The sequence below is a fragment of the Carcharodon carcharias genome, chromosome 11 (assembly GCF_017639515.1).
Source record: "Carcharodon carcharias isolate sCarCar2 chromosome 11, sCarCar2.pri, whole genome shotgun sequence".
NCBI lineage: Eukaryota > Metazoa > Chordata > Chondrichthyes > Lamniformes > Lamnidae > Carcharodon > Carcharodon carcharias.
Window position 1 is genome coordinate 51,163,730 of NC_054477.1, and position 12,197 is coordinate 51,175,926.

At 36.0% G+C, this 12,197-nt stretch overlaps 1 protein-coding gene across 4 annotated transcripts in view; it reads right to left on the reverse strand.

The window, feature by feature from the left end:
* The window catches only part of cdk8 (cyclin-dependent kinase 8), a 196,276-nt gene that overhangs the window by 60,838 nt on the left and 123,241 nt on the right, over positions 1-12,197 (reverse strand). For 3 of the 4 annotated variants that reach the window (XM_041199694.1, XM_041199693.1, XM_041199696.1), the window contains exon 4: positions 10,187-10,327. The exons of the other annotated variant lie outside the window; for it this stretch is intronic. In XM_041199694.1, coding sequence (XP_041055628.1) covers positions 10,187-10,327 — 141 coding nt within the window. The remainder of the gene's footprint in view (positions 1-10,186; positions 10,328-12,197) is intronic. 4 annotated transcript variants of the gene reach the window in all.

Here is a 12,197-nt window from a genome sequence, read left to right on the forward strand (position 1 = left end):
CTGTAGCTATGAGGATAGTTTGGAGGGGTTGGGTTTGCTTTCCTTGGAAAAAAGGCTGATAGGAGACTTGATAGAGGTGTTCAAGATCTTGAACGGTATGGACAGAATAAATAGTGAGAAACTGTTCACACTCTAGAGAACATCAAGAACTAGAGGGCACAGATTCAAAATAGTTGGCAAAAGGAGTAAATGTGGTGTGAGGAAATATTTTTTCACCCAGAGGTGGTTGTAGTCTGGAACAAACTTCCTGAAAGGGTGGTGGAGGCAGGTTCAAATGAGGTATTCAAAAGGGAATTGGATTGCTACCTGAAAACACAATGTGCATGGTTACAGGGATAAGGCAGGGAAGTGGGACTAGATGGAATGCTCTTTCAGAGAGCCAATGCAGACTCGATGGGCCAAATGGCCTCCGTCTACACTGTAAAGATACTGTGATACTGTTAACCTCTCCATCTCACTCTTCCCTCTAAGATGCAGCTTATAATCTACCTTTTTTGACGAAGTTCTTATGTGGCTCAGTGCCAAATTTTTTTCAAGTTTGTTTGGATGTTTTATGACATTAAAGACACACTAGAAATATAAGCTGCTGCTGTTTCTGGTCATTACACCTCAGTAAAACTGTGTATTGTACATTTAACCATTGCTTAAAATTATGGCAATGAATCTAAGTGCCCCAATACAAATTTAAAAGCTTTGTCACATCTGTTAAACAAAACCGAAGTCTTGTTGATTATATGCCCTCTTTTGGTCATCATGCAATTTGGAAGCATGATCACAAAGGTCTCTCAATTATGACTTGTATTATTCCAAACATATATTGAATTAATGTGCATGATCTAATTCCATTTAACATGTACTCAGGCACTGGTATTTCAAATCGTAAGTACAGGTTTACAAGTTTCTCAAGTATTTCACTTTCAAAACAGCAAAACCTGGAGATTTATTCCTTCTGATTTTCTCAGGAGAATTTGGATGCAGAGGAAGCTATTTACTCAATTGTGCACATTTGCTGCCAATTTTTTCTCTTCCTGAAGATGCTAATTCCTTGTTGGTCACCCTTCAAGTGGCCATTCCTCTTTTATGAGCTTCTAGAGTCTGCCAGAATACTGTGCCATGTTGGAGAAAGTGGCCCTCACATTATGTGCACACATCTGCATTTTCAGCAGGACCCACGTTCACACCTTGGAGTGGACAACACAGGAGCTGTGGCCAATTTTACACTTCCTAATCAGAAAGCATAAAAACTAACCACTGAAACCAATAGTAGCATCCAGCTAAGATAAGGAAATTACCAGAGTGTGTAAGAAAATATAGAGCAACTGAACATCTAATTAAAGTTTAGCTCATCAGAGAGATCTAACATGGATTTATAAAGTTTAGATCATGCATGATAAGTCTGATTGAATTTTTAAAAAGAGATGACAAGTCTGATTGAATTTAAAAAGAGAGGTAACTGAAGTAGTGAATAGGGTAGTATCTATCCATGTTATTTATATGGGCTTCCAGAAGGGAGTTGATAAAGCCCCTCATAAGAGACTGAGTTAAAGTTGAAAATCATGGAACTGAAGCAAATAACTGACGTGGTTCAGAAGTTGCTTGAGTGGCAGGAGAGAGAGAGTAGAAATAATGGGTATGTACTCAAATTGACAGGACGTGGCCTGTTGTGTCCTACAGGGTTCTGCGTTGGGGATGCAACAGGTCGTCCTATTTATTAACTTAGAACAGGATAGATAGCCACATATCAAAATTTGTCAATGACACAAAGGTGGGCAGCAAAGCAGCATAGATGGAGCATAAATTTACAAAGGGACATTAATAGATTAAGTGAATGACAAACTGTTACAAATGGATTTGAATATGGGCAAGTCTGAAGTCATCCACTTCAGACCAAAGAAGAATAGATCAACAGTGGACATCCAAAGACACTTGGGGATCCATGTACAGGGATCAAAGTGTCATGGGCAAGTACAGAAAATAATCAAAAAGGCTAATAGAATGCTGGCCTTCATACCTTGAGGACTCGAGTATAAGGAGGTAGAAGTCATGCTACAGCTATACAAAACCTTGGTTAGACAACACCCAGAGTACAGCAAGCAGTTCGGGCATCACAACACAGAAGGGTTTATTGGCCTTGGGAGGAAGTACAGTATGGAGTTACTAGAATGATATCTAGGCTTCACAGATTAAATTACGAGAAGAAACTAGCTTGTAGTATCTGGATTTTAGAAAATTAAGGGTGATTTGATCGAAGTTTTCAAGATATTAAGGGAAACTGATAGACAGAAGGAAAGAAACTAGTTCTGCTGATTGATAAGTTTATGTCAAGGGGGCATAGCCTAAAATTAGAACCAGGCCTTTCAACAGTGAAGTTAGAAAACACATTTACGCACAAAAGGGTGGGAGAAGTTAAATTTGGAATTCTCTTCCACAAACGGTTGTTGATGCTAGGTCAATTTTAATTTTAAATTGAAGATTGATAGATTTTTGTTTACCAAAGGTATTAAGGGATGTAGGGAAAAGGTAGTAAATGGAGTTAGGTCACAGTCATGATCCCATTGAATGGCGGAACAGACTTGAAGGACTAAATGGCCTACTCATGTTCCTATGTTCCTGTATCAGCTAATGCAGCAAAAAGTGGTGTTAGGTTTTCAGTACTGTACATCAGATCATACTTAAGCTAAATAGCTGATTGGAATTTGAAACATTTACAATACTAAGCTCCATGGGCACAGATTGATGATGAATAAAAGATGACAAAGGATATCAAATATAATGTACAGCTTTCTAAATAGTGACCCAATGTTATACCACCATCAAGTTTTGGTTCTACCACTTCTGGGGTAGTGTGATGTTCATTGTTGAGAATATTACTTTTGATGTAATTTATTTCATTATTTCTAATTTCATGCAGCACCATTACCAATGCTGTACTGGCCACCAAGCTCAGACCAGCCAATAGATATCTTAGGGTAATAGTGAAGGATAAGCACCTACAGTAACATCAACCTGTTTTTCAGGTGGCAAAATGCATATGTATTACACGAGAAATGTGTGAATTTTAAATTTGTGGCCCTATATTTGAATGGCTGTATAACATGGGAACACTGTACTGTAACTTAAGACAGAAAAGAGAAGATAGAATTTACCACTGCACACATATGGATGTTCTTTCATATGTCCAAGAGCCAGAACTCAGAAGCACCAGACTGAGATTAGTTATGTAGGCTTTTCATTTAAATCCTCATAGTCAGCCTGTAATGGTGAGTTATATAGTTTACTTTTCACACTTATATTGATTAGATTTTTACATTTAAAAATAAGATCAAAGATGGAATTGTGGCCAAAAATAATTCACTAAAAATGTAGAGTATGTAATTTTCTCTCAGTATTGAAAATATTCCAACCCATTGAGTAAATTGTATCCTATTAATTTCATCAATTTATAGTACCATATTCAGAATAAACACATGATTTATGTTCAATGATGTGTGGAGTAATATGCTGAATAACTTGCAACATAAATCCAGTACTTCAAAAATTGTAAGCAATTCTGTTTTCAGGAACATGTCACTATTATTTAGCTTAATGTGGAGCCAGGCATTAGAATGACCCTCAACTATTTTTCTTACTTTTCTCTTAATTGCAATAGAATGGAGTTCCATTTTCTACAAATTAATTTTCTTCTTAGTAGCATAATAGCATGCAATTGCTGTAAAATATGTAATGCACATAAATATCCCAACATCTATAATATTTTGTAACTCAGTTACAGAATATTCAGGCAAAATCTTTAAATTAACTAATTCATAAATGTCAGCATTAAAATTACCTCTTCTGGACAGGTGATGATTTTGATCTCTTCCACACCAATAATAGATACCTTATGAATATTTAAACAAGGATGGTACATCATTCCTGTGTAAAATCCAGCAATGTTCCATGCTAGATGTGTTATTTGAAAAGAGCAGACAGATCAGGCTAGCATTTTAGATGGATAACATTACCTGTAAAAGAAGTGGCATCTTGATATTTCCGTTGAGGTTTTTCAGCTTCCTCAAATGAATAATTTTATCAATCCTGACTTAAAATTAGTAAAAATAATTGATTCCTAAGGTACAGAGAAGTCCAGGTCCAAAGTAATAATTAATTTTGATAGCCATTTCCATTAACTTGCTCTGCCCAAACTGCCATTCCTGCTGAGAATTGACTGAAACAGATTTACTCTTGCTAACACAATCATCATGCCTATATAAACCACATAAAGTTCTTTGCGAATTGTTTTCCTATTTATGTTTTATTTACTCCATTAAACTTTTTATGACCTGATTGAAAGGCTCAACAAAAAATCTATTTTCTCAAGGTTTATTACAACTCCATTCTTCTCAGGTTACAATTAAGAGTTTGGAAATAATGATACAGCTTCCGTATTTCTATTTTTGATGTTACAATGTTGGAACAGCATCCATGTGACTTTGTTTCTGTTCTATATAAAGGTTGAAGTATCTCTGGCAGTTCTCTGGTAGAGGAAATTGATGGATAACAGAATAAAATGTTAACTGATGTACAAATATATAAAGAAATCCTTCATGGGAGTGCACAGCATGGAAGATACTTTCAAAAAGTATCTAAATCCTAATGTAACAACAGGGTCACTGACTTATACTGGCTAAATAAGTGAAATATCATTTTTCAGGTATGGCGTTCTGAAGAAAGAAGAAACTTACATCAAACCCAGTACATGATTGTTGGGCATCTCAAGCTACTTTACAGCTAATAAAATACTTTTAAAAGAGTCACTGTTGTAATCTGGGAATACAGTTGTGCATAGCAAAGTCTCACAAATAGCAATGAAATAAATGACCAGATAAAATAAATGACCAGATAATCTGCCTTAACAATGTTGATTGAGGGATAAATGTTGGCCAAACCACAAGGAAAATCTCCCTGCTTTGTTTTGAATGCCGAAGCATCTTTTACTTGGGATCAAATTCCATGAATGTGTCCATTAGTCTGTGAAAAGCAGAAATGGGTGGCTTTTATTTTATATACCAGTCTTGAACTGCTGCACACTGGTAAGCAAGATCAAGTAATCTTCAGGTGAAGTGTTTGAGGGTAGCAAATGATTCATAGTTGAATAGCATAACTTAGGATACTTTGGTAAACGGAGAACAACAGTAAACCAGACTGTTTACTGTTTTTTTGCAGTTCAGTCTGGGAAGCTGGTATGCCCCCACAGTGAAATGATACATCATCACCATTGGTCCACATCCACACAAATTGGTTTCCATCAACTCAAACTTCCACAAAGAAATTCAACCACATTAAGGAAACAAGATCTTTTTCTCTAGCCCAGCTTCCAAAAATGGATGTGCAACTGTTTTCAGACAACACCCGTACTGTCCCTTAAGTATGCCTTTGCACATGCATTAACACTCCAAAATTAGGAAACTGACTGCATTGGAATTAAAAATTGGTGGTGAGCTTTGATCTCACCCAGACAGCAAATAATAGTACCCTGGACTTTATGGTACCCTGGGCTTTGCACATTATTTGTCTCTTCTTTTGGGAAGCAAGAGAAATTACTTCAAAAAGCTTCAAAAACAATATTCAAAACAGTGTAAATGTCTTCATTTCTATGCTGGAATAAATTCAGCTGAACATGAACTCTGTCGGAAGGACATTATATTTAGCCCATCAAACCTAGTCCATGATCTGTTGATTCTCCCCTAAGAACATTAAGTTCCTTTCTTTACTTTGAGAGGAACAGAAAATCAAGCAGCATTATTGATAGCTGTGTAAATATCCAATTTCATTCTCAACACTTTTGTTCAGCTGTGCCAAAAGACTTTTAACGAAGAAAGGGATAAACTATATAAAAATAAACATGGTATAACATGAGTACCAGGTTAGAAAATCTTCATAGAATTGTTAAAGTGGAGAATGAGGCCATTCGGCCTATTGTGTCTCACAGAATGAGCAATTCACTTAGTGCCATTCACCCTCCTTCTCCCTTCAACCTTGCACATTCTTCCTTTTCAGAGAACAGTCTAATTCCCTTTAGAATGCTTTGCTTGGACCTGCCTCCATCACACGCTCAGGCATTGCTTTCCAGACTTTAACCACTCGCATGTTTTTTTTCTCATAATCGCTTTTGCTTCTTTTGCCTGTGTTATTTAAGGGCAGCCAACACAGGTTTATAAAACTCAAGAGTTCACTAAGCAAATAAGTGTATTGATAAAGAAAATTCAGGAGGTGTTACATGCATTTTCCAAAAAACAGTTGATAAGGTGGACATTAGCAGCTTGTTAAGAAAAAATAAGGGCATGGAATTGGAATCAGCATTGATAAGAAAAAGGTGAAGGGCAGCATACAGTAATTGTTTGGAGTGAAGAAAAATAATGGAGTTCCCCAGTGAGGTATGATAACCATTGCTCTTCACACTATATGTATCCCATGTGCAGTTTTGATGAAGTAAACGGGGAAAACTATTTCTATTGGTCGGAGAGTTGGTAATTAGAGCACATACATTAATGATCATGAAAACAAGATCTTAGATCTTTTTATAACATAAAAACCGAAAGTTGCCAGCAAACGAATGCCTACCAGAAACAGTGGTGGAAGCAGAATCTTTGATAGCATTTAACATAGAGCCAAATTTTGAAAGACTGTGGGGAAAGAGCAATGGACTAAGAGGTCCAGCATAGACATGGTGGTCAACCGCACTCCTGTCCAGATGCTATGGTCCAGATTTTATAGAGCAACAACAATGCAACTGTCGGCACTCTCAATCATGACACCTCTGAAGCAGACAGCAAACTTCAAGAATCCACATGTGTGCAATTAAATGTGGAAATTCAAATGCTTGTTAGGTGATTCAATGCTTCCCAATAGAGTACACAGTTGAAGCCCCCTCTCCCACACACCCGCAGACTGTAACCTCTATACAGTAAAAGCATCTTTGGTAGAGAAAATTTGAAAAGAAAAAATTACACCTAGATGACAGATGCTTTCTGTTCTCTTGGTTTAAGAGCATGCATGCTGAAATAGTACCAAGGAAAATGTCATACGTAAAGTTAGATACCAATATTGATTTATTTGTAGACTTTAATGATGTTCATGTTTAAGAGTGTATGGTTTGGTGAACTTGCAAGTTTTCACTCCGCTAACGCAAGAAACAGCGCTTCTCCAAGGTTGGACTATATTAAGCGTCACTGATCAGCTATCGATGTACTTATAATTCCTTGAATTTACAGGTTTTATACAGTGACACTATTATACATAAATCTCATCTATCTCTCTCTCTCCCACCTAATACAGGTTTGGAAGGTTCGCAACTTGTATGCATTTCTAAACTGGCATCATTATGGAAGAGATATTAAAGCTAGTCATCTAAATTAGAGACTAATGCAGGAATCCCACCAACAATATGCATGTCAAGACAATAAGATGGTCAGATTCAAAACAGGCTTTTGAATTGATACAGAACAAACAAAATCTAGTATCAGCCTCAAGTCATTATTATATGCCACTAAGAGTGCCATGTTCCATCAAATTCAGAGGGTAAACAAACTGGTTAATCAATGAGGGACATATACAGGTCGAGCATCCTTTCAGCGTAAATCTGAAAACCGAAGTCATACAAAAACCACACTTTTTGTTGAGCCTCATCGACCTTTAGTGCAGGAAGTCTAGTTGCTTGCCTGCATTGTTTACATTGCGATTTTTGTGGTGAACATGCCAAAAAGAAACTGATTACAAGTACTCGGTATTTATTATTCGGTGATGCATCTTATTTTTCTAGCCATTTTACTTACTTTAGACAATAGCTAGCCCAGGCTGAAGACTATTGTAATGCAAATTTAAATGCGGAATCTGAAAACCAAAATTATCTGAAATCCAAAATGCAATCAGCCCTGAGGGTTAATGGATACTCGACCTGTATTTTTTTCCATTAGCTATCATTTTTTTTTAAACGTAATTTTTGTACTTTGCATTGGACAGGGAATACAGACATTTATCCACTTTTAGGACTCAATATCAGCATCTGGATCAAAGTTAATTTTACTCTTCCCCAACAAATCTACTTCAATTCTTGCCTCAGAAGAGCAACTATTTCAACACCAATGTGATGCTTTCTATTTTTGATACCACCAAACCTTGTAGCACAACCGAGGTTGAAACTCAATTCCGAATTTCAGGTAATTTTGTTATCCACCACACTTGAATCGAGTTGAAACAGCTTAAACGCATATATAATCCTTGCAGTCTGGAAAGAGAAATTTGTCATCGGCCTAGGTTACATTTGAGCCCAGGTTCCATTTGGATACAGACCACAAAAGGTGAAATGACAGTATACCAAACCACTGTCTCACCAAGTCCTCGAATAGACACTTGCAAAATAGAAAACTGAAAAAATATTCTGTAAATTCAGCAAGACACATGAAAATGATAGCAAGGAAACAGGGTGTCCAGTTTAACCAATCCATTTTGGATGCTTATCTTCCTGTGTCCCCCCCTAATTCCTTCTGTTCCAATTATGCATGAATAAGTGGAGCTTTATTCATCATTTGTGTAGCAAAAGTGTCCTTATCCTCTGGACTGGGCTATTATTGTTTTAATAAAATAGAAATGAAGGGAAGGCAAATGTCCAGAAATAGAAGAAAAACAATCAGATATCCAGTAATTCACAAAAATCTACTTTGAAGCTGAGATTCAAAAGGGACCACAAATTTAACTCTCACCAGTCAAGATTACTATTACAGTAGAAGATTAATTTTCTCCAGCTGTGCATTACTAAATCATTCACTTGGGCAAATCCTAAGTAAATTACACACGTTACTTAATCCACGAGCAGATTGTGACAATTGTTGTTTTATTGATAATGGTTCAAAGTCAAGGTGCCAATGGAATGACAAATGATAGCTGTACATTACTTTCATTAATATAAATAGATTTTCATATTATAGTTATATTGAAAGGGTACATGAACTGCCACAAGAAATTACTGAAATTAAGTAGGTTGTATTTAGTTATAGCATATACACAGGCCATGTTTTTTTCCTCTCTGCCCTATCAATCATGTTTCAACATATGGAAGAAAATTCAAGAATTAGCCTAGCAACAGATTAAATTAATTGCAGTAGAGAGGCTGGAAGTTGCTCATGATCAAAGGCAAGTCCAGGCATGATGGAAACTTACTGAAAGGGAATCACCAAATGAGATCATATGGCAAGAAGTCAACAGGGGAGAACAAAGAACATTCGCAAAACTCATTAGTGTGTAAATAGGCTGCGATGTTTTGTTTTTATTACATAGTACAATACCCAAAGAGGTGCATGGTGTAATACCCAAAGATTATCCAAATCTGATAAGTTTATATATTTATGGAAAACTGGGCTTCCTCCTAGCCACTCTACATGGCATGGAGGATCATTTATATTTTGCAATAAATTAATTCATTAATGTTAAACTGAGCAGCCAATCTTGTAAACCAAGAAACCAGAAAATCAGCTACAAACTCTGCACCTTGAACCATCGGAAATGTTGGCTTTCTTTGAGATTAATAAAACCTTTCAAAGATCCACATGGCAGCTCCCTCTAACTTATCAAGTTGCTGAGGAAGTGGGACAACCTAAAATGGTAGAACCAAAAATGGAAAAAAATGAATTGTATTTGTTTTTTTAAAGCTACAATGTTAAGTATTAAGATGGGATTGAGAAAAGCATGCCTTGAACAGAAAGTACTTCCCATAAACCTTCCTTCTTTTCTAGTGTGGTCTTATAAAATTAATTACACTTCAGGACAATACTTCCCCAACTCTTGTATATATTTCTACTTCTTTATGTAGTTGTATGTGTAGTAACATAATGAAATGTGCTCAAAAGGAAATGGTTAAAGTGAAATAAGAGAAAATAGCTAGGGGGGGTGGGAGTATAATTCACTTAGATTTTTTTGATAAAACTGTAAATATGTTATGAAGAAATCTACGTCAAGTCACAAAAAGAAACACTCTCCAAGATCTGTTATTCAGCATTTACTCCAGCTAAGTCCCTTTACTGTACCATTTTGATTAAGGTGCCTGTCACCCAAGCAACTAGTGATAAAATTATTTTCCCCAACCCCCCCATCTCAATAACTATTCAAGCATAGCTATTTAATTCATGTACCCTGTCAGTAAATCACTTACCAGATCCCTGTGTAACACCCAGTTAGCATGCAGGTAGTGAATGCCATCTAGAATCTGATATAATAGGGACTTCACCATCCCTCGAGGTAATTGAACTGGTTTCTTGTTTGCTTTAGAAGCTCTGTGAAATTTGATTATGTGCTGAAAAAAAAAAATAAAACATTTATTGGGGAAATTTTAAAAAGTGGAAAGTCAGAGATTTGGACCATATTACTAGTGAAGTGCATTCCAGAAAATATTTTCTTGGCTGTGTACTAGCACATTTAAAAATCACTTACCTTTTCCAGTCTCATCTCCAACTTCAAAATATGGATGTATTTTCCCTCAAAATATGCATACATAAAAAAGGATTCCCCATCTGTATTCTGCCCCAATGAAACCCCATCCAAAAATGCTTCTTGCATACAATGTGCAAACAGCTGAAGGAATATACTGAGCTCATTGGTCGAAGCTCAGCCAAGATTTAAATGACAAAGTTAACATTCAACCAATTTAAGAATGCTATAGTATAATCAAAAGACTTGAGCTTCTGAATTCCTGGTGCAGTGAGTCAATGCATAAGGCTTCCTGAAGAGCCTAATGAGGCATTCCTTCTGAACAAAAACACTCAAGGAAATTGCAACACTTGGGTTTTGAATTGTATTTTGTGTAAAAGAGACAAATTAAATAAGACTGAAAATATTAAATATGATGACAGATATTTAGAAAGTTACATAAGTAGCACAATATATAAATAGCTTCATTGACAAATAAGGGCAATTTGAATAGGTGTTTGTTGCTCCCAATGAACTTCATTGTTACAGATAACTGAACTCTTATCAACTCTCAGGTGACTACTGTATAAAATGCCACACAAAAAATGTTGGTTAATAAGTGGTTATTTTGACACAATGAAAGGAATAGATAAGTTGCATACAGACAACAAACTCAAGACAAGACAGGAAAAATGAGAGGGCTAGATTATAAACTTGAAATTACTTGATGAATATTAAAGGAATAACTTGACTCTGGCAATCAATGTAAAAGTAGGCTACCACATAATAGTACAGTTAAAGCTCTTTCTAAAGTTGGCAGAATTAAGTTGATTCAGCAAAGAGCAGAGGCATGGATTTTAACATGAAATTTGAATTACATACACACATACCTCTATTGCATCTGCACATCTCTACTGCTCATTCAATCTGTACAGTACATCCGAAGAAAGAACTCGGAAGACTGAGTGGGAAGAGTCAGATAGCCTTTCTTCAATTCTACAATCTCAATCTTAGCTCAGCTGAAAGGGGCTGTCTATTCCACGCACAATTTAGTTGGCATAAGAAATGCAATTTGTTTTATAAAGCATAGTTTTCAGTATTGAAATGCTTTCAAAGAAAATCAAAAGAGACTCTAAAAAAGAGTTGACCTTAATAAAAAAGATAGACCACTACCAGCATTTTTACTTCGGCTGATCTCAGGCTAGTTATTAACATTCCTCTTTGAAATATGCAACACTTTACCTAATGAATGTCTATTATAATGTAATTGATTAATACACCGAATGTTCATATTATGGGAAGTGTAGTACATTTTGTTTAAGTGCGACTATTGAACAATTACTGATTATGTGGTGTTGAGAATCATCTTTCCAACATTTGGAAATCTGTTGAAATGAGGATAAACTTTGTATGCTTACTGGCTAGTATGTTTTACACAAAGTTTCACTCAACTCAATGTTAAGAGGAGCAGGATAACATTTTTTGGGAAGGCATTCCCCTGCAAAACAGTGAAAGTGACTACATTAACAATTTGTAGTCATCTCACTGGTTCAATTTTACTGAGCAGGCAAAATTGAGGAACAGAAAATTGCAATTTGGCTCCTGCTAACAAACTATGCAAGCCTAAAGAAAAAAATTACTTCCATTTCTTTATTTTATTAAGTACTCACAGTGCCAGAGTCTGCATGAAATTATGTGTGGAAGCAACTTGTTCAAAATTTAGATACTCACTTTTCAGCTATTCAATCACTTACAAC